The following is a 23,256-nucleotide window of genomic DNA, read 5'->3' on the forward strand; positions in this document are numbered from 1 at the left end:
GGAAGCTTGGAAGCTTCTCCCTGGAAGCTTGGAAGCTTCTCCCTGGAAGCTTGGAAGCTTCTCCCTGGAAGCTTGGAAGCTTCTCCCTGGAAGCTTGGAAGCTTCTCCCTGGAAGCTTGGAAGCTTCTCCCTGGAAGCTTGGAAGCTTCTCCCTGGAAGCTTGGAAGCTTCTCCCTGGAAGCTTGGAAGCTTCTCCCTGGAAGCTTGGAAGCTTCTCCCTGGAAGCTTGGAAGCTTCTCCCTGGAAGCTTGGAAGCTTCTCCCTGGAAGCTTGGAAGCTTCTCCCTGGAAGCTTGGAAGCTTCTCCCTGGAAGCTTGGAAGCTTCTCCCTGGAAGCTTGGAAGCTTCTCCCTGGAAGCTTGGAAGCTTCTCCCTGGAAGCTTGGAAGCTTCTCCCTGGAAGCTTGGAAGCTTCTCCCTGGAAGCTTGGAAGCTTCTCCCTGGAAGCTTGGAAGCTTCTCCCTGGAAGCTTGGAAGCTTCTCCCTGGAAGCTTGGAAGCTTCTCCCTGGAAGCTTGGAAGCTTCTCCCTGGAAGCTTGGAAGCTTCTCCCTGGAAGCTTGGAAGCTTCTCCCTGGAAGCTTGGAAGCTTCTCCCTGGAAGCTTGGAAGCTTCTCCCTGGAAGCTTGGAAGCTTCTCCCTGGAAGCTTGGAAGCTTCTCCCTGGAAGCTTGGAAGCTTCTCCCTGGAAGCTTGGAAGCTTCTCCCTGGAAGCTTGGAAGCTTCTCCCTGGAAGCTTGGAAGCTTCTCCCTGGAAGCTTGGAAGCTTCTCCCTGGAAGCTTGGAAGCTTCTCCCTGGAAGCTTGGAAGCTTCTCCCTGGAAGCTTGGAAGCTTCTCCCTGGAAGCTTGGAAGCTTCTCCCTGGAAGCTTGGAAGCTTCTCCCTGGAAGCTTGGAAGCTTCTCCCTGGAAGCTTGGAAGCTTCTCCCTGGAAGCTTGGAAGCTTCTCCCTGGAAGCTTGGAAGCTTCTCCCTGGAAGCTTGGAAGCTTCTCCCTGGAAGCTTGGAAGCTTCTCCCTGGAAGCTTGGAAGCTTCTCCCTGGAAGCTTGGAAGCTTCTCCCTGGAAGCTTGGAAGCTTCTCCCTGGAAGCTTGGAAGCTTCTCCCTGGAAGCTTGGAAGCTTCTCCCTGGAAGCTTGGAAGCTTCTCCCTGGAAGCTTGGAAGCTTCTCCCTGGAAGCTTGGAAGCTTCTCCCTGGAAGCTTGGAAGCTTCTCCCTGGAAGCTTGGAAGCTTCTCCCTGGAAGCTTGGAAGCTTCTCCCTGGAAGCTTGGAAGCTTCTCCCTGGAAGCTTGGAAGCTTCTCCCTGGAAGCTTGGAAGCTTCTCCCTGGAAGCTTGGAAGCTTCTCCCTGGAAGCTTGGAAGCTTCTCCCTGGAAGCTTGGAAGCTTCTCCCTGGAAGCTTGGAAGCTTCTCCCTGGAAGCTTGGAAGCTTCTCCCTGGAAGCTTGGAAGCTTCTCCCTGGAAGCTTGGAAGCTTCTCCCTGGAAGCTTGGAAGCTTCTCCCTGGAAGCTTGGAAGCTTCTCCCTGGAAGCTTGGAAGCTTCTCCCTGGAAGCTTGGAAGCTTCTCGCTGGAAGCTTGGAAGCTTCTCGCTGGAAGCTTGGAAGCTTCTCGCTGGAAGCTTGGAAGCTTCTCGCTGGAAGCTTTTAAGCTTCTCGCTGGAAGCTTGGAAGCTTCTCTCTGGAAGCGTGGAAGCTTCTCCCTGGAAGCGTGGAAGCTTATCTCTGGAAGCGTGTAAGCTTCTTTCTGGAAGCGTGGAAGCTTCTCTCTGGAAGCAGCTTGGAAGCTTCTCGCTGGAAGCTTGGAAGCTTCTCGCTGGAAGCTTGGAAGCTTCTCGCTGGAAGCTTGGAAGCTTCTCGCTGGAAGCTTGGAAGCTTCGCGCTGGAAGCTTGGAAGCTTCTCGCTGGAAGCTTGAAAGCTTCTCGCTGGAAGCTTTTAAGCTTCTCGCTGGAAGCTTGGAAGCTTCTCTCTGGAAGCGTGGAAGCTTCTCCCTGGAAGCGTGGAAGCTTATCTCTGGAAGCTTGGAAGCTTCTCCCTGGAAGCTTGGAAGCTTCTCCCTGGAAGCTTGGAAGCTTCTCCCTGGAAGCGTTGGAAGCGTTGGAAGCTTCTCCCTGGAAGCTTGGAAGCTGACCATGGCAACAACCAAATTATCACACTTTTGCAAAATCTGCTAAAGGCCCACCACCAAAAGCCGACAAAAAGTCAGCTCTCCAGTTGCATTCTGGCAGCTTTCCAGCTGCAGTCCAGCTCTGGAGAGCCGTTCACCGCAGCGCCAAACCGAACGATGATGACTGTGATGATGATGCAACGCCATCACCCAGTAGTGTCCTACCCCCCCTCATATCAGCTGCAGCAGTTGGTTGGTCCTTCCGCGACCGAGGCGAATTTCATTGCTCTGGGATGCGCTCCACCACAGCCAGCCACACGTTGCGTTGCCTTGGTATCACTATTTCGAGCCGAAAAGTTCAAACTGCATTTTGCATCATCATCATCGTCGCTGTAATCTCGACAGCTTCGTTTCGTTGCGTTGGATAAGCTGAGAGCAGCCAGTTGGGCTGTAAACTGTTGCCGGCAAAAAAGTTGATCGTTTTGCTAGGATTTTAAGGGCGTCCTCGAAGCGGGCTCTTCAGTAGAACGGCGATGCAACGTTGCAAAGACGGATTGAGTTGAGCTGATGTGTCCAATTTTGGGCAGCTGTTTGTCGGTTTTTTTTTGTGGATGTGCGAGAGTTGCGAGGAATCCCATGAATGAAGAGTTGATAAACTGAGTTGTGTTGGTTTAATTTTACTTTTTTTCGGAAGCAAGTTTTTGGCTTTTGTGGTTTTTGGTAGAAACGAGCTTAAACGGTGGGGTGAGCTCGGGTCGGGTTGTTTGTGGAAATGTTTTCGCCCGTCTGTCAGTTTGTAAACTGGAAAAGGGGATTATGCTGTTGACTGATTTTGGCCTGACGCTGCTTCCTTGTTGGGAGTGTGATACATCTATTACATATGGTTGAGTTGTTGAGTGATGATAAGTGATGAGTTTTGGAGTTGGATAATGGTGTTTGCTTTCGAAAGTGTTAGGGTCGATTGAGGATTGAAGATAATTGACTAGAAATCTTCTTTTTCTCTATTATATGTGCATCCTTGGTACATATTTGAGCTCGATTGGTCAATCTTTGACGAAGTTAGAACCGTTCTCGTAAAACACTATTTTTCAAACAATTTAGTTTTGATCTGTCATATCTTGGAAACCAGTGAACCGAATTAAATAAAATTTTGTACGATAAACAGTGAAATTTGAGATTTTTTGACGCACTCTATAAAAAAGTTACAGTATGTTGAACTTTTTTGTGAGAGAAAAAAAGTAGCCTATCCCAAACATTTTGGCCACCCCCTGTATATCGTCAGTCCGGCGCTTCAACTAACTAAGTCATAGACATAATAGATATAGAAAGTCAAACTGGATTCGAATTACCCCCTGTTTTGTTTCTGTGGCTTAGTTGGTGTAAGTGCAAGACTCGTGGTACGAAGTTGTGGGTTTAAATCCCATCAAAGGAACTGGTATTTTTTCACAAAATTATTTCTCAACTTGTCAATAAAACGGACATTTGCCTTCAAACACCTCATGCTTAACGTCTCTTGGAGGATTCATGGACAATCAAACTCCTGAAAGATTACCATAAGAAACTCATAGAGTAACTCCAAAAAGCACAAAGAACTCCTGAAACTTTCCTAGCTCCTGAAGGGTTTAAAGAAGCAATTTCTGAAGAACCAACTCCTGGAGGAGGAACTCAAAGAAAGAAGTCTTGGAAAATTCCCACAATGAACTACCCCAAGTAACATACTTGTCACAGAAGAGTCACGGCAGCGCAGGACTTCCAGGATAAGTCCCAGTCGGGTTACTTGGGATTTCTTATGCCTCTGAAATCCTCAGTGCGCCATTCCAGAAAATTTGCTTAAAAAAACTCTTTGAAGAATATCAGAAGGAACTCATGATCGAATTTCATTAAGTTTTTTAAGAGGAATCTAGGGAGAACTTCTGGGGGTCTCTAGGAGGAGTTTTAGAAAAAAAAAAGATATGGTAGAATTTTCGTTGGAACTCCCAGAATCTTCTAAAAGCCCCAGGAAAAAAATAAAAAGGAACATCTGGTTGATTCCCAGAAGATACTCCTGAAGCAATTCCAGGAGTCAATATCTCTTTTGGATGTTCAAACACAACGTTTCATTGAATTTTAAAAGATAATCAAGCGAGATAGTACAAGTTTATCTTGAGGAATTCCAGAAACATTATTGAGGGAATCCCTAAAGGAACCTGTTACGGGAACAAGGGGTCATTTCCAATATCTAAAAGCAGCTCACAACTCAGGGTGTGAATCTGCTGAAACATTTATTTCAAATTAGATTAAGGTATACAATGTTTATATTTAACTTACAAAAATCGGTTTCGCAGTGATTAACTCCTTGTTCGGTCGTTTTTTAATTCATCATCTGTAGTTTTAGATTAGATTAGAAACTGTGAGTGGCACATTTGTAGTTTATGCACTCCTATTAGGATTTATTGTTAATGCGCTAATTTCACATAACGATTACGTTGCATCATCGTCTATACTTGTATGGCAGTATAACACACTCTCCAATCTCTTCAATCTGTCATATCATCTCATTTCACACCGTTCGACAACAATAGAACCCCATGTGAACTGATTCAGCTCCTTATATTACACACTTCGGTCAATTCTAGTGAAGTAATTTCTTTTGGAATTTCTTCGGCTTTTCTTAAACGATCCTTTCGTATTTCATTAGGTTATTTTCTTGCAGCAGCAGCATCCAATTTACGTCCCCGTCGTGTCAACACACCAGCAGCAGCCGTTTATTCCCGTTTCTTCCGCCCAGCAGCATCAACAGTATGTACCCTTCCCACCCCACCAACCGCAACCGCAAGCCCCCCACACCGGTAATGAAGCTCTGCTCATTCAAATCGTGCAAATGATGCAGCAGCAGTTGTCGCAGCATAACGAGTTGATGGCCCAGCTCGTTCAGCGGCAAAATCATACCGACGACCAGCAGCAACAGCTCCTTCGTGGCATGACGTCACCTATCAACGTACAGGTACCACCCAACCCGGAACAAATCCTTGATTCCCTGGCGAGCAACATCAAGGAATTCCGGTACGAGGCCGAAAGCAACGTCACTTTCGCGGCGTGGTACTCGAGATACGACGATCTCTTCGAGAAGGATGCTGCTAGGCTCGACGACGAAGCGAAAGTACGCCTACTAATGCGTAAATTGGGCTTAGCGGAGCACGAAAGGTATGTTAGCTACATTTTACCAAAACTGCCGAAGGAATTCACCTTCGAGCAAACAGTGACCAAACTGAAGTGCCTTTTCGGTGCGAAAGAATCGGTAATCAGTCGACGATACCGATGCCTGCAAATTGCGAGAAATCCCTCTGAGGATCATGTGGCTTTCGCATGCAGGGTCAACAAAGCTTGCGTTGAATTCGAGCTAGGCAAGCTCAGCGAGGAGCAATTCAAGTGCTTGGTCTACGTGTGCGGCCTGAAGTCGGAGAATGACGTCGAGATTCGAACGCGCCTCCTCACCAAGATTGAGGACAACAACGACGTCACGCTAGAGCAACTCTCCGAGGAGTGTCAGCGGCTTTTCAACTTGAAGCATGACAGCGCGATGATCGAATCGCCGACTCCTTACGGCCAAGTCCAAGCAGTGCGCAAGTTTGGTGGGAAGCGGTTCAACAAGCGTGACCGAGAAGTGAAGCGTCCTTCCAGTGACACCGGGAAGAAGCCAAATACTCCGTGCTGGCTTTGTGGTGCGCTCCATTACGTCCGGGACTGCAGTTATAGGAATCACAAGTGCTCCGATTGTGGCCAATTCGGACATCGTGAGGGATACTGCGAGAGTGCCAAGCCCCGGAAACCAGGACACCGACGCTTCAGGAAACCCGACGTGTCGAGCAAGGTGGTCGTCGTCGACGTGTGCAGCGTGCAGCAGCGCCGCCGTTTCGTCTCCGTTGGCCTTTCAGGAACGGACATTCGGCTGCAACTCGACACCGCCTCCGACATCACCGTCATCAATCGAGAAACATGGCAGAAACTCGGCAGCCCGGCTCTAACGCCGGCCACAGTGAACGCGAGGACAGCCTCCGGCAACATCCTATCGCTCGATGGAGAATTCGAGTGCGACGTCACCATCGGAGAAAGCACGCGGCACGAAGTGATCCGCGTCACCGAGAAACAAATTCTTCTGCTCGGTTCCGATCTGGTGGACAGTTTCAACCTCTGGTCCGTTCCCATGGACACCTTCTGTTGCCACGTGTCAGGCTCTCCCACGTCTACCGCTGCACTCAAGTCGACCTTTCCCAAGGTTTTCAGCGACCAGCTCGGCTTGTGCAGTAAAACCAAAGTGAAGTTGGAGCTGAAAGAAAGCGTCCGACCCGTCTTCTGCCCGAAGCGTCCGGTGGCGTACGCCATGTACGATGCCGTCGACCAGGAGCTCGACCGACTGGAGAAACTCGACATCATCACTCCGGTCGACTATTCCGAGTGGGCAGCTCCCATCGTCGTAGTCCGCAAAGCCAACGGGTCGATCCGAATTTGCGGAGACTACTCCACGGGTTTGAACGCCGCTCTCCAACCAAACCAATACCCGCTTCCACTTCCGGACGACATCTTCGCCAAGGTTTCCGGCTGCACGGTCTTCAGCCAAATCGATTTGTCCGACGCCTTCTTACAAGTGGAAGTCGACGAACAGCACCGCAAGTTGCTCACGATCAACACGCACCGTGGCCTCTACTCCTACAACCGCCTCCCGCCGGGTGTGAAAGTTGCACCTGGTGCCTTCCAGCAGCTCATCGACACCATGCTAGCCGGCCTGGAGTGTACTTCCGGCTATCTCGATGACGTCATCATCGGCGGTAAAACAGAGGAAGAGCACGATCGCAACTTGCGGGCCGCCTTGAAGCGAATCCAAGAGTTCGGCTTCACCATTCGTGAGGACAAGTGCACGTTTCGGAAGCAGCAAGTGCAGTACGTCGGGCATGTCGTGGACAGTCGCGGGCTCCGTCCGGATCCAGCCAAAATCGAGGCGATCGTCAAGCTTCCGCCTCCCACCGACGTTTCCGGAGTACGGTCCTTCTTGGGGGCCATCAACTATTACGGCAAGTTCGTCCCCAACATGCGCAAGCTACGATACCCGCTCGACAATCTCCTCAAGGCAGACGCGAAGTTCAAGTGGACTCCGGAGTGCCAGCAAGCGTTCGAGCAGTTCAAGCGAATCCTCTCCTCGGATCTCCTCCTCACGCACTACGATCCGAAGCGGGAGATCATCGTTTCCGCCGACGCTTCTTCCGTTGGACTAGGGGCAACGATCAGCCACAAGTTCCCCGACGGCACCGTCAAGGTCGTCCAACACGCATCCCGAGCACTCACGAAAGCAGAGCAAGGCTACAGTCAGCCCGACCGTGAAGGTTTGGCCATCGTCTTCGCCGTTACGAAGTTTCATAAGATGCTCTTCGGCCGGCATTTCCGGCTCCAAACCGACCATCAGCCTCTGCTCCGGATCTTCGGGTCCAAGAAAGGTATACCAGTCTACACTGCCAACCGCCTTCAACGCTTCGCCCTCCATCTGCTGCTGTACGATTTCGACATCGAATACGTGCCCACCCACAAGTTCGGCAACGCGGACCTGCTTTCCCGGTTGATCAACCAGCACGTGAAGCCCGACGAGGACTACGTTATCGCTAGCGTCAACCTAGATGAAGATCTCAGGTCAGTTCTTTCTAGTTCCCGTAAAATGTTGCCTCTCCATTTCAGAGCCGTCGCGCAAAGCACCCAAGCAGACCCATTGCTCCGCCAAGTCTACCACTACGTCCAAAACGGTTGGCCCCAGTCAAAACTAGCCGGGCCCGATCTCCAACGGTTCCAATCCAGGCAGGAATCGCTCTCCGTGGTAGATGGGTGTCTCTTGTTTGCGGAACGGCTCGTCATCCCGTCGCTGCATCGTAAGCGCTGCTTGGAACAGTTCCATCGCGGCCATCCCGGAATGCAGCGAATGAAGGCCCTCGCTCGAAGCTACGCCTACTGGCCCAGCATGGACACCGACATCACCGACTTCGTCCGAGCATGCCAGCAGTGTGCGTCCGTAGCCAGATCGCCTCCTCACTCTCCACCGATGCCGTGGCCCAAACCGACCGCTCCGTGGCAACGCGTCCACGTCGACTACGCCGGTCCGATCGAAGGCGAGTACTACCTCCTCGCAGTCGACTCGTTCTCCAAATGGCCGGAGATCGTCCAGACAACCCGTATCACCTCAGCGGTGACAGTTTCCATTCTTCGTGGGTTGTTTGCTCGGCTGGGTATGCCCGCTACGTTGGTCAGCGACAACGGTACCCAATTCACCAGCGCTGAATTCGCCGAGTTCTGCACCTCCAACGGCATCGAACATCTCACGACGGCCCCGTTCCATCCGCAATCGAACGGTCAAGCGGAACGTTTCGTGGACACCTTCAAGCGGGCCGTGAAGAAAATCCGAGAGGGGAGAGGATCGATGCAAGAGGCACTGGATATTTTCCTCCTGACGTACCGAAGCACGCCCAACCGGGCTCTCCTAGACCAGAAGTCGCCATCCGAGGTCATGTTCGGGCGCAAAATCCGCACGTGCCTCGAACTTCTGCGTCCTCCGCCGGTACGGACACCGGTGCCCACATCGAACGACAGCAAGCAACCGAGATCCTTCCACCGAGACGACCCCGTTTACGCCAAACTCCACATTCGTAACGGTTGGAAGTGGTGTTGCGGTGTATTTGCGTACGGTGAAACTGCCCGTCTAACAACTGGCAACACGGCCGTCTCTTTGATTAATGCTAAGAGAGGACTGTATACGTAGATGCCGATAGGGCAAGGATTTGATTTAGAAAAGAAAACAAAACAAACGAAATATAAATAGAAGCATTTGTTACTGGATTTTTTGAAACAATCATAGTTTTTAAGTTGTTCAGAGTATTGCTAATATCATTTAACTCTGATGTAAGTACTGCATTTATTGTGAAATTTGAGCATATATTGAACCCATTGAATTATTTAGATCAACGAATCTGGCTATACGATTCGTTTGTTGCGATAGTGGATTGTATATGAGGAAGGACAAGTAAATGTAAGTCATTGTAAATTTGTAACATAACCCATACCTAACAAAATTAAATTTCAGCTTTTAGCTTACTCATCCTCCAAAACCGAGTGTGCTTAAAGGAAGTCCGAAGAACTCTCCACTCGTAACAACAATCTAAAAGATTTACTTGATAGTAGATCGATCAAGATGCCAATGAGCACCCGAAGTGCGAAAGGTGCGACCGGTGGTACGTCCCGCTGCCAGGTATGCAACCATCCGGACACGGAGAGGATGGTTAGCTGTGGCCAATGCACGTCATTGTGGCATTTCCAATGCGTCGGAGTTGATGACGAAATCGTTGATCCGGATCGCACTCTCGTCTGTCCGAAGTGCCTGCAGCCATTGGTTAGTACTGCGGCGGGAAAGAAGACGACAAACACCGGTAAGTCGACGTCGAAACACAGTAGCGTGCCGTCGGAAAGGACCAGCTCCAGCGCCCGTGCTAGGAGGGCCCAGTTGCAGCTGGAGAAACTGGAAGCGCAGAAGGCTCTGGCTTTGAAGCGACTGGAATTGGAGAGCAAGAAGCTGGAACTGGAAGCAGAAGTCCTGGAGGAGTCTTTCCGACTACGGGAAGAGATCGAGCGAGATGAGGTAAGCGATACCCGCAGTGTGTCCTCGCAGCAGAGCTCACGCAGCAAGGTGGAGCAATGGCAGCAGAAACAGAACGAGATGCTGAGTTCGACGATAGTGACCACAGCGGCTACCGTCACAGAAGCTGAGCTTCAGGAGGGAATCGCAACGACATCCAGAATAGGGGCTAGTCAGGGCGGCGAAACGCAGCCGGCTGGTAACATACTAGGCAGAGCGTTGGCAGGTATTTCCTTAGAAAGTTCAACTAGTGAGGGAACGTTAGGAGGTATGATCGGACGAACGTCAGAAACCGTACTGCAGATAGGTGTCAGCGATAATTTAGGAGTTTCCGCGGTTCCTCCAGTGACCACTGCATCCGGTGTGAGTGGCAATTATCAATGTTCGCTTGGACTGGTACATGCGAGCCCCAATAACAACCGGTTCCCAAACGAATCCCATATTCCAGTGTCTTTAGCCCGCTGTCTCCCCAGTCAATCACAAACCGGCGGGGTTCGAAGTCAAATTTCGCGGGTGGAAGTGAATCCAAGAAGTGATCAAGCATTCGGCGTACATGGATTAGTGCAAAGTGTTCCACAAGAATCAACAGAACGAGAACATTTGTGGCGAATCCCTCGGGAGCGACCGTCGATGAGCAGGAACCAGCCGAACGAGGATCCCGCGGTCCAGAGGATGGCGAATCCAGAAAGTCCCGTGCAGTATCCGAGAAGAGATCTCACTTCATGTGTTCCTGCGCCAGCTTGGGGACCGAGCCCACAGCAGATTGCCGCCCGACAAGTGATATCGAAGGAGTTGCCAACGTTCACCGGAAACCCAGAGGACTGGCCACTGTTCATCAGCTCGTATACCAATACAACACAAGCGTGTGGGTATTCAGAAGCGGAGAACTTGGCTCGGCTGCAACGATGTTTAAAGGGGAATGCACTAGAAGCAGTACGCAGTCGTCTGCTTTTGCCGACAGCGGTCCCTCACGTCATTGCCACTCTCGAAACGTTATATGGTAGACCGGAGCTGCTGATCCACACGTTGCTGCAGAAAGTCCGTGGAGCGCCAGCACCGAAGCAAGATCGACTAGATACGTTGATTGGGTACGGAATGGCGGTGCAAAACCTCAGCGATCACCTAGAAGCGGGAGGACATCAAACACATCTCAATAACCCGATGCTGCTATTCGAGCTGGTAGACAAGCTGCCCGCTAACATGAAGCTAGATTGGTCGCTGTATAAGCAACGGTGTGCGGAAGTAAACGTTCGGGCATTCTCGCAGTACATGGCGACTCTGGTCCGAGCAGCGACGGATGTAACTCTGCACTACGATCCGAAGCAACAACCGCAGCAGCAGCCGCAGCGAGCTGTGAAGGACGGCAAAGATAAAGGTTTCTGTGGGACGCACTCCTCGGAGGAGGTGCTGAGGACACCAGTGAAGGAGAAGGCCATTTCCGCTAACAAACCAGAGCCATCGAATCCAGCGTGTTTGGTCTGCAAGGACCCTGATCATCGTGTGAAGAACTGCTCCGTGTTCGCCAAGAAGCTGCTGGATGATCGCTGGAAGCTAACGGGACAGCTTGGATTGTGCCGTATCTGCTTGGGTCTACATGGCAAGCGTCCTTGTAGGATTCGGGAAAAGTGCGGAATCGACGACTGTCAGCTCCGGCACCACCCTCTGCTACATTCCAAGCAGGAAACTAGCAATTCCAATGAAAGGACCGGCGCAAAATCAGCTGCCGCGAATGTGATTACCAACCACCATTCCTCTGACAGAGCGGCGCTGTTTCGAATCATCCCAGTAAAACTATATGGGAACAATCGATCCGTAGCAGCCTACGCCTTCTTGGACGATGGATCTGCGAAGACGCTGGTGGATGAGGAGATCATAAGGCAACTAGGCGTCAAAGGAGAAACCCAACCGCTTTGCCTGCAGTGGACAGCTAACGTGAAGCGGATTGAAGCAGAATCTCAGCTAGTAGCTTTGGACGTATCAGGAGAAAATGGACAGACAAGGTTCACATTGAAGGATGTGCGAACTGTGCGCAAGCTAGATCTACCACGGCAGTCGCTGCGATACGCGGAACTCGCCCAGGACTTTCCACATCTGAAAGGCCTACCGATAAAGGACTACGAAGACGCTCTTCCCCGGATTCTTATCGGGAACGATAACGCACACGTCACGACTATGTTGAAGGTGCGAGAAGGGCAACCCGGAGAGCCCATTGCAGCTAAGTCACGGCTCGGATGGACAGTGTATGGAATGCAGAGCGAGTACAATGACCGTGTACACAGTTTTCACATCTGCGAATGCCAGAATGACCAGAAGCTGCAAGATCTAGTGAAGGAGTTCTTTGCCGTGGAAAGTCTAGGGGTCGTTGCTATGCCATGCCCGGAGTCGTCAGAGATACAGCGAGCGAAGCAGATTCTGCAGAACACTACAAAGAGAGTCGGTCAACGATTCGAGACGGGGCTTCTTTGGAGATACGACCGCTTTGAGTTTCCGGACAGTTACCCGATGGCGGTTCGACGTCTTCAGTGCCTGGAGCGACGCATTCGGAAAGATCCGGCAATTGGGGAGAGTGTAGTAAGGCAGTGGTCTGAATACCAAACGAAGGGCTACATACACAAAGCTACGCAGGCGGAACTCGACGAAGCAGATCCGAAGCGAACGTGGTACCTTCCATTGGGAGTGACTATCAATCCCAAGAAACCGACGAAAATCCGTATATTTTGCGACGCGGCGGCTACGGTTGATGGAGTTTCAATGAATACGATGTTGCTGAAAGGACCGGACCTTCTGAACACACTGCTAAACGTCTTGTTTGTGTTCCGGGAAAAACGCATTGGATTCTGTGCAGACTTGAAGGAAATGTTCCATCAAATACGAATTCGGCCGGAGGATCGTCATGCCCAACGGTTGCTTTGGAGGGAGGACCCTTCGCACGTCCCGGACGTCTACCTGATGGATGTCGCTACGTTCGGAGCAACCTGCTCACCGTGCTCGGCACAGTATGTTAAAAATAAAAATGCCGAAGAATATGCAGCAGAGTTTCCAGCAGCGGCCGAGGCAATCGTGAAAAAACATTACATGGACGATTATCTCGATAGCGCAGACAGTGTCGAGGAAGCAATCAAGATTGCGTCGGAGGTCAAGCACGTGCATTCTCTCGGCGGGTTCTACCTGCGCAACTGGTTGTCGAATGCCAAAGAGGTCCTCGAACGGGTCGGGGATTGCGATGCGGTAGTCGAGAAAAGTTTCCGGCTGGACAAGAACTGCTCGACGGAACGAGTGCTCGGAATGTACTGGAAACCGGACGAAGACGTTTTCACCTTTTCGACAACACTGGCTATTGATACAGACCATCCTACGAAGCGGCAAGCATTACGAGTCGTCATGAGTCCGTTCGACCCAATTGGGCTGCTGTGCTTTTTCTTGATCCACGGAAAGATCCTTATCCAAGATCTGTGGAGATTGAGCACGGAGTGGGATCAGCAGATACCGGTACAGTTGAAGGAGAAGTGGTCGCGCTGGACGAACCTATTTCAACGCCTGGATGAAGTGCGTATTTCCCGCTGTTATTTTCCCAAACGTGCGCAGAGGGATGTCATCGACCTGCAACTACACATCTTCGTGGATGCCAGCGAAGAAGCGTACGCTTGTGTTGCGTATTTTCGAGCGGAGTTTGCGGATGGTGAAGAGGTAGCTTTGGTCGGTGGAAAATCGAAGGTAGCTCCTCTGAAGGCTTTGTCCATTCCAAGGCTGGAGCTAATGGCAGCGGTGATCGGGGTTCGACTGCTGAAGACGATTCGTAACGGGCATTCGATGAAAATAGACAGAGTGATTATGTGGAGCGATTCGAAGACGGTGCTAGCCTGGATCAACTCTGACCATCGAAATTATCGGCAGTTTGTTGCATGCCGCATCGGTGAAATTTTGTCCAAATCGGACGTGGAACAATGGCGGTGGATACCAACAAAGGAGAATCCAGCAGATCTGGCGACAAAGTGGGGAAGAGGTCCCTGCTTATCTCCTAATAGTCAGTGGTTCAGAGGACCGAACTTTCTGCGTACACCCGAAAGCGAATGGCCCGCAGGACTAAAACCAACGGAACAGAAAACGACCGAAGAGCTGCGAGCATGTATGGTGCATACGGACGCAACAGTGAGTCTGGTGGTGGATTGGAAGCGTTTCTCCAACTGGACCCGTTTAGTGCGAGCTGTAGCTTATGTGCTTCGATTTTGTCGGAATGTGCTGCGAAGAGTGAAGAAGGATCAGCTAGGAATGGGGCTGCTGACGCAGCAAGAACTAGCGCAAGCAGAGATCAACATTTTCCGGATGGTGCAAAGGGAGCAGTATCCAGATGAAGTTGCAGTGCTTTCCAAGGAGCTGCAGGAGAATAGTATGAAAGGTGGTAGGCTGGAACGAACGAGTAAGATTCGGACACTATCGCCATACATGGATGACGCCGGCGTGATTCGGTCGGAGTCCCGGATTTCCGCCGCTACCTTCGTTGCGTACGATACGAGATTCCCGATCATCCTACCGAAGGAGCACGAAGTCACCCGATTGCTACTACAATGGTATCATCGGAGGTTTCTGCACGCCAATGGGGAAACAATAGTCAACGAAGTGAGGCAGCGATTCCATATCTCTGCCCTTCGTGCAGCAGTTCGCAACATAGCAAAGCTGTGTCAGATGTGCAAGGTGAAGAAGGCGACCCCGGCAGTTCCTCGAATGGCTCCACTCCCCGAGGCGAGACTAAAACCGTATGAACGACCTTTTTCGTACGTAGGGCTCGACTATTTCGGCCCGATATCCGTTCGGGTAAATCGAAGCACAGTGAAAAGATGGATAGCGCTATTCACATGCCTCACTACTCGTGCCGTGCATCTGGAGGTGGCGCACTCACTCTCGACGGAATCGTGCAAGCAAGCGATACGCCGCTTCATCGGGCGCAGGGGCGCTCCGGTAGAAATACGCAGCGACCGAGGGACGAACTTTGTGGGGGCGAATAACGATTTGCGCAAGGAGATGATCGAGATGGACCGACAGCTTGCAGAGACGTTCACCAACACGAATACCAGATGGGTGTTCAATCCACCAGCAGCGCCGCATATGGGTGGCGCGTGGGAGCGTTTGGTCAGATCTGTCAAGACAGCGATGGCGGCGATACAAACGACCGAGATCCCGAAAGAAGAAGCTCTGGCAACGTTTATTGTAGAAGCAGAGAGCGTAGTCAACTCCAGGCCCTTGACGTTCATTCCATTAGAAACGGAGCAGCAAGAGGCACTGACGCCAAATCATTTTCTTTTGCTGAGCTCAACAGGTGTGAAACAACCTCCTAAGATCCTGGTAGAGCCGAAGATGGTATGCAGAGGAAGCTGGGAGCTGTGTCGCTCCATGGTAGATCAGTTTTGGAGAAGATGGATCAGAGAGTATCTGCCAACCATTGCCCGACGAACGAAGTGGTTTGGAGAAGTGAGGCCGATTGCCGTGGGAGATTTGGTTGTCATCGTAGAGGAGAAGGTTCGCAATGGATGGATACGTGGAAGAGTTGTGAAAGTCAACGAAGGAACGGATGGTAGAGTTCGTGAGGCGGAGATACAGACGGCGACTGGGATGATGAAACGCCCGGTTGCCAAGATAGCGCGACTGGACATAGAAGAAAGCAAAGCTGGTCAGTAGCTGCTTAACCAGCTTTACGGGTCGGGGAAGTGTTGCGGTGTATTTGCGTACGGTGAAACTGCCCGTCTAACAACTGGCAACACGGCCGTCTCTTTGATTAATGCTAAGAGAGGACTGTATACGTAGATGCCGATAGGGCAAGGATTTGATTTAGAAAAGAAAACAAAACAAACGAAATATAAATAGAAGCATTTGTTACTGGATTTTTTGAAACAATCATAGTTTTTAAGTTGTTCAGAGTATTGCTAATATCATTTAACTCTGATGTAAGTACTGCATTTATTGTGAAATTTGAGCATATATTGAACCCATTGAATTATTTAGATCAACGAATCTGGCTATACGATTCGTTTGTTGCGATAGTGGATTGTATATGAGGAAGGACAAGTAAATGTAAGTCATTGTAAATTTGTAACATAACCCATACCTAACAAAATTAAATTTCAGCTTTTAGCTTACTCATCCTCCAAAACCGAGTGTGCTTAAAGGAAGTCCGAAGAACTCTCCACTCGTAACAACAAGTGGGTTCCCGGTAAAATCATCGAGAAGATTGGAGACGTGATGTACAACGTGTGGGTCGAGAACCGCCGAATGTTGCGCTCGCACATCAACCAGCTCCGGAGTCGTATGGCCACTGACACGACGCCGAAGCAATCCGCTGGTCAGGTTACCTCTCGCCAGCATTCGCTACCACTCGACATCTTGTTGGGTGCCTGGAACTTGCCAAGCCATTCGCCAAGCACACCGACGTCAGCCGCACCACCGATCGCGCCAAGATCTGTGTCTGTCTCCAGTCCCGAGCCTACCCTGATAGGTTCCGAGCCGGCTTGTGCCTCGTCAACTCCACGGCACGAGCTCCCGGCAGTCCCGTCTACGTCTTCGTCATCGCCAACATCAACATCGACCGATTTCGAGTCCGCTATCGAAGTGGAACCAATGGTAGAGCTACCTAGGCGTTCTTCACGTACCCGAAGGCCGCCAGTCAGGTTCGACCCCTACCAGCTCTATTAAGAGGGGAGATGTTGTGGACAACCCGATTGCGGTGTACCGCGCCGCTGAGCTCGCACAAGACAGAGCACTACTGTCGTGCGCGATGCAATAGAAGCGCATCAATGAATTTTAACTTGGTTGTCGTTTGTGCTCTGTGTCTGTGTATTGTTGTCCATAGTAGTTTAGTTATTGTTTACGTCTCGCGAATAAAAGTTGTACCCGTTTTAACGTGTCGCAATAAATTAGTTTTTAATCCGTACAATTGTGCGCGTTATCATTCCCTGATGTAGGGACACCGGTCCGAACACCGTCCGGTTCCGCGGTACAAAAATTAGGTTATTTTCTTGGAAATTATTTCAATAATTTCATTGGAAACTTCTTCAGTACTTACTTAAGGATTTTTCCAGCATTTTTTTTTTGAAAATTTTCATCGACAAATACTTTGGAAATTTTGAATGCAATTTCTATAAAAGTTTCTAAAACAATTACTTTGCGTATTCCATCTGGCATCTCTTTGGAATTTTTTTTACCAATTTTTAGTTAAATCAATTCAAAATTCCTTTGGCAATGCTTTTGGAAATTAATTTTGCCATATTTTTTTAAATTCTTCGATAATTTTGGCAATGGTCTCAAATATCCTTGTTGTGATAGTCGAATGAACAAAGCAGTTTTGATTTCCGTGGATGAAATGACAGTTAAATCAATAAAATAACAGCTCCTCTGAAAAAAATCTTAACATGCATTTTAAAAATAGTTCTTTCAAGATTCGGACGGAGCTTTACATTATAAATTAATCTGAATATCATTAAAGAGCCCAATTTCTTTATAAACTGCTACTACTAATCCTTCGGAAATTATTTCGGCATTTGTTTCAAATATTAATGTAAGGTTCATTAGGAAGTTTGTAAAAATGAATCCTATGTGAATTCTTTTATGCATTAATTCGGAAATTAGTTGACAAATCTCTAGAAATGCGTTTAGAAAACCCTTTCGGAATTTATTCTGCAATCTGCTTTTGAAATCCTTCGGTTACTTTTTTGGAAGTTCTGTTGGGAATTTTATCTGTATTTTCTTTGGGCAGTTGGTCAGTTCGTTGGAAATTTTATCAGCGACATCTTTGAAAATTATGTCGGCATATCATAGACAATCTGTTAGACAAATATTTCAAGAATGCTATAGTGATTATTTTGGTAAATTGTTTGGAAATTTATTTGACCATACAAATTCCATATAAATTTGTGGAGCCTCGGTTAGCGTCCGGTTAGGGTCACCGAGCTTCTGATCGCACCACGGTATGGGGTGAGGTTTTTTTTTGGGAAAATATCTAGAAATTTCTTTGAAAAGCCCTTTTGAAACTAATTGGGCAATCTCTTTCGATAATCCTTCCGTAACTCCGGAAATTCTATTGGGAATTCCTTCGGAAGAGTCAAAGCTGGTTTCGCATCTCTTCTAACACTTCCTCTGCAAATTACGCCTGGAATTTTCTCGAGAATTCCATTGGAAAATTCGTTTGCAGTTTGTTGGAAAATTAGTTCAGTTGACTTTTTAGGAATTTTTCAGCAATTATTTTGGAAAATTTCATCGGCAAGGAATTTTTGAAGAATTTCCTTGACAAATGTTCTTGAATTGTGTTTTGAAATTTCACGAACTTCTTCTGCATTTTATTTATGGAACTTATCGGAAATGTTCATGAAATTTTTCCCATGACTTCCTCTGAAAATCTTACGGTATTTGCGACGATTTCTGTGGTAATTTCATCGGAATTTTTAATAGAAAGGCCATTTGGTAATGCAGTCGTTTTTTTAAGATTAATTTTGCAAATTTTCTAAATAACCCAAGATTTTTTCACTCAACATCATCGAATGTCGCTTATTTATGTTTGACTCAGAATGGTAATGTATTTTGGGGGTTTCTTCAGCAATTGCGTTTTAAATTCCTGTGATTTGGAGATTCATCGACAATGGAACACTTGAATAATTAAAGCGGTATAGCGTGGCGCTTTTATTTACTTGTGAATTTACATGTGAAGAAAGTGTGCTTCCTCGATCCATTGTTTTTGATTTTTTTTTTTAATTTCTTCGGGTGGTCATTTAGCAATTATTTTGTTCAACTTTCATAAATTTGTTCTAACATTCTCCTTATACTTGTTTTGATACTGTAACAGCGATTGTGTTGGAAGTCCCTGCGGCAATTTCTTATATCATTTTTCCTGCAATTAATTAAGAAATACCTTCAGTTTTTAGTTTTGTTTTTATGACTTTTTGGAAAGTTTTAAAGAATTTTTGCAAGATTTCCTTACTTAAAATATGAGATTAAGCTTTTTAGAATTTGCTTCAAATATTTCGTGCTTAACTAGGAAATGTACTCGAAAATGTAATAAAAATTTTAAAAGAAGTTCTCCTTTATACAGAGATTTCCTCAGGAATTCATCCTTGTATTTAAGGTATGCGTTTCCTCAGAAATTCAACCAAATCCTTCTCTAAGGATACCTCTAGGAATTCCTCGAAGTTGTCCTTCGAGAATTTATTTAAAAAAAATCGTTAAAGAATTAAATATTCGAAAATTAAAAAAAAAAAGCTATTCAGAAATCCGCAAGATTTTTTAAAGCAGTTTCTCCTGGATTTTTTTTAGAAAATGTTCTTCAGGGACTTTGTTTGGATAGCTTCAGATTTTTTTGTTCTTAAGAAATTCATTAAGGAATTTATTCTAAAATTACTTCAAAACATTTATCAAAAATTTCCCCAACGACTCTCTCAAAAATATCTTAAGAGACTTCGCCAGTACTCCAAGAATTATTTCAGCAGGGATTCTTTCAAAAATTGCTGCAGCGGTTCCCTTAGGTATTCCTCTAGATTTTTTTCAATGTTTTCTCACAGTTATTTTTTAGTAATTCTTCCTGTGAAAAAATACATCCAAATAATGCTCATAGCAGTCTACACTGAAACTTGTTTCCATAGAGGTGATCGAGTCACGAATAATCGAGCCTCCAGATACTCGAGTACGACCTGTATTCAATGGATACCGCCCTATCTGTTCAGCAGGCGCAGGGTGCTCCCAAATTCATATTTATAAAACCCCAATTCCGGCACGGTAATGGCTGGATATGCGACGTAATTCAGATCCCATTGTGATCCACTAGCATCTGCCCAGCAACTCCTATCCCTACCTCCACGCGGCACCGGCCGGAAACTATGAGCAACCTTAGGGAAGATCGGGTAACCAACCCCGGTGGGAACTTTGGTTGTAGGCTGACAGGGAAGGGGGGGGGGCTGTACTTCGGCAAACCTAAGCGTCTGTTCTCCAGGAGGAGCGGCTCACAACAGCGTCTGATCCCCATGTTAGGGGCGGCTGATCTACGTCCGAGTGCCAGGGAAGGACTCTAAGCTCAACTGTGCACTATGGTCCTCCGGAAAGTAGTGGGTTGGTGTCAGGCCGTACGTGCCAGCCGTAAAAAACCATTGTAACGGAAAATCAGCAACAGAATAATACGAACCGAGCCCAAAGGCAACGACCCCAGCGAACAAAAAGGACTTGCGATTGGAAACTCGGTACGCGGAACTGCCGATCTCTCAACTTCTTTGAGAGCACCCGCATACTCGCCGATCTAGTGAAGGACCGCGGGTTCGGCATCGTAGCGCTGCAGGAGGTGTGTTGGACAGAATCCATGGTGCGAACGTTTAGAGGTAATCATACCATCTACTAGAGCTGCGGCAACACACACGAGCTGGGAACATCTTTCGTGATGGGTGATATGCAGAGGCGCGTAATCGGTTGGTGGCCGATCGACGAAAGAATGTACAGGATCAAAGGCCGATTCTTCAACTTCAGAATAATAAACGTGCACAGCTCACACTCCGGAAGCACTGATGATGACAAGGACGCATTCTACGCGCAGCTTGAACGCGAGTACGATCGCTGCCCAAGCCATGACGTCAAGATCATCATAGGAGATTTGAACGCTCAGGTAGGCCAGGAGGAGGAATTCAGACCGACGATTGGTAAGTTCAGCGCAAACCAGCAGACGAACGAAATCAGAAGGCCGGCTCCAGAAGCACGTTATCCTCCCTGAAGATCACCACAGCAGACAGAATCTCAAATCGACCACGTTCTGATTGACGGACGGCACTTCTCCGACATTATCGACGTCGGGACCTATCGTGGCGCCAAAATCGACTCCGACCGCTATCTGGTGATGCTGAAACTGCACCCAGAACTCTCCGTCATCAACAATGTACGGTACCGGCGACCGCCACGGTACAACCTAGAGCGACTGAAACAACCAGATGTCGCCTCAGCATACGCGCAGAATCTCGACGCCGCGTTGCTAGACGAGGGCGAGCTCGATGAGGCCTCTCTAGAGGACTGCTGGAGTACAGTGAAAGCAGCCATCAACGACGCAGCCGAGAGCACCATCGGGTACGTGGAACGGAATCAACGGAACGAATGGTTCGGCGAAGAGTGCAGAACGGTTTTAAAGGAGAAGAACGCAGCGAGGGCGGTAATGCTGCAGCAAGGGACTCGACAGAACGTGGAACGTTACAAACAGAAGCGGAAACAGCAGACCCGCCTGCCTCTTTCGGGAGAAAAAGCGCCTCCTGGAAGAAGCGGAGTGTGAAGAAATGAAACTGCTGTGCCGTTCCCAAGAAACACGGAAATTCTATCAGAAGCTTAACGCATCCCACAACGGCTTCGTGCCGCGAGCCGAAATATGCAGGGATAAAGACGGAGGCCTCTTGACGGACGGACGTGAGGTGATCGAAAGGTGGAAGCAGTACTTCGATCAACACCTGAACGGCGTGGAGAACGTAGGCACGGAAGCCCACGGCGACGGAGGAAACGACGACGCCAGTGCAGCGGAGGACGGGAATGAACCAACTCCCACGCTGAGGGAAGTTAAGGATGCCATTCACCAGCTCAAAACCAACAAAGCAGCTGGTAAGGATGGTATCGCAGCTGAACTCATCAAGATGGGCCCAGAAAAGTTGGCCACCTGTCTGCATCGGCTGATAGTCAGGATCTGGGATCCGGAGGAGTGGAAGGAAGGGGTAATCTGTCCCATTCACAAGAAAGGTGACCATTTGGAATTTATTTATTTATTTATTTATTTATTTATTTATTTATTTATTTATTTATTTATTTATTTATTTATTTATTTATTTATTTGAATGAGTTCGTGGGAAGTTATCAGGCTGGCTTCATCGACGGCCGGTCGACAACGGACCAGATCTTTACCGTACGGCAAATCCTCCAGAAATGCCTAAAATACCAGGTCCCAACGCATCACCTGTTCATCGACTTCAAAGCGGCATACGACAGTATCGACCGCGCAGAGCTATGGAGAATCATGGACGAAAACGGCTTTCCTGGGAAGCTGACTAGACTGATTAAAGCAACGATGGACGGTGTGCAAAACTGCGGAAGGGTTTCGGGTGAACTATCCAGTTCATTCGAATCTCGCCGGGGACTGCGACAAGGTGACGGACTCTCATGCCTACTCTTCAACATCGCTCTGGAAGGTGTGATGCGACGAGCCGGGCTCAACAGCCGGGGAACGATTTTCACAAAATTCGGTCAATTTGTGTGCTTTGCGGACGACATGGACATTATTGCCAGAACATTTGGAACGGTGGCAGAACTGTACATCCGCCTGAAACGCGAAGCAGCAAAGGTCGGACTGGTGGTAAATGCCTCCAAAACAAAGTACATGTTGGTAGGAGGAACCGGACACGACCGGATCCGTCTGGGTAGTGATGCTACGATAGACGGGGATACTTTCGAGGTGGTGGAGGAATTCGTCTACCTCGGATCCTTACTGATGGCTGACAACAACGTGAGCCGTGAAATTCGATGGCGCATCATCAGCGGAAGTCGGGCCTACTACGGGCTCCAGAAGAAACTGCGGTCGAAAAAGATTCACCCACGCACCAAATGCACCATGTACAAAACGCTAATAAGACCGCTGGTCCTCTACGGACACGAGACAAGGACCATGCTCGAGGAGGACCTGTAATCACTCGGAGTTTTCGAGTGACGCGTGCTAAGGATGATCTTCGGCGGTGTGCAGGAGAACGGTGTGTGGTGGAGAAGAATGAACCACGAGCTTGCTGCACTTTACGGCGAACCCAGCATCCAGAAAGTGGTCAAAGCCGGAAGGATACGGTGGGCAGGGCATGTTGCAAGAATGCCGGACAATAATCCTGCAAAGTTGTTGTTCGAGACTGATTCGGTTGGCACAAGAAGACGTGGAATGCAGAGAGTCCGATGGGCGGACCAGGTCTTGGCGAGCATTGGGCGTGGCGAGGATGGAGAGAGGTAGTTAAGAACCGATTAGAGTGGCGTTCTATTGTTGGTTTTGTTTCACATTTACTCTAGTAAGATGTTGGGGTCAATATGACCCAGACAGGCATGCTGAACGTGCAGTACCCCATATTGGTGCGAAAATCCTAACATCCTAGGAAGGCTTAATGCGATGTTGAAGAAATAAATGTATGCCTGCAAGTAAAAAAGAACTTTGTCAATCAACTGCTCGAAAATATCATTTTCAACTGCTAAAATTTCCATCGGATTAAATTTTACTTCTCAAAACAATATTCGTTATTTAAGAAAAGTGTCCCCGCACTCAACCACCTTCTGTTCATCACCTTCCAAAAGTTCATTTCGTCGTTGTCGATACCACCCATCCAGCAGCCAGCCGAACACACAACAGAAACCTGTTGCCTATCCGTCGTCGCCGCGTCGGTGTGGGTTGGTCTGCTGGCTATGCTCCAGTCAGTACCTAGTTGTTTTCACCGAGTGCATTTCCCGTTTTCTTATTTCCTTCTCCATTCCCCCTGGTTTCGGATGCACTGCAA

At 48.6% G+C, this 23,256-nt stretch overlaps 2 protein-coding genes and 1 long non-coding RNA gene across 4 annotated transcripts in view; 2 read left to right on the forward strand and 1 right to left on the reverse strand.

Moving 5' to 3' along the window:
* LOC134285603 (uncharacterized protein K02A2.6-like) overlaps positions 1-8,872 on the forward strand; it is a 36,383-nt gene extending 27,511 nt beyond the window's left edge. Inside the window, exon 3 of the mRNA XM_062846722.1 lies at positions 4,775-8,872. Within this exon, the coding sequence (XP_062702706.1) occupies positions 4,775-8,872 (4,098 nt within the window). The remainder of the gene's footprint in view (positions 1-4,774) is intronic.
* The window catches only part of LOC109400410 (protein bunched, class 2/F/G isoform), an 864,004-nt gene that overhangs the window by 220,622 nt on the left and 620,126 nt on the right, over positions 1-23,256 (forward strand). The gene's annotated exons all lie outside the window — the stretch shown is intronic.
* The window catches only part of LOC134285558 (uncharacterized), a 206,747-nt gene that overhangs the window by 102,263 nt on the left and 81,228 nt on the right, over positions 1-23,256 (reverse strand). The gene's annotated exons all lie outside the window — the stretch shown is intronic.

Source organism: Aedes albopictus, chromosome 1, assembly GCF_035046485.1.
Source record: "Aedes albopictus strain Foshan chromosome 1, AalbF5, whole genome shotgun sequence".
NCBI classification, from domain to species: domain Eukaryota; kingdom Metazoa; phylum Arthropoda; class Insecta; order Diptera; family Culicidae; genus Aedes; species Aedes albopictus.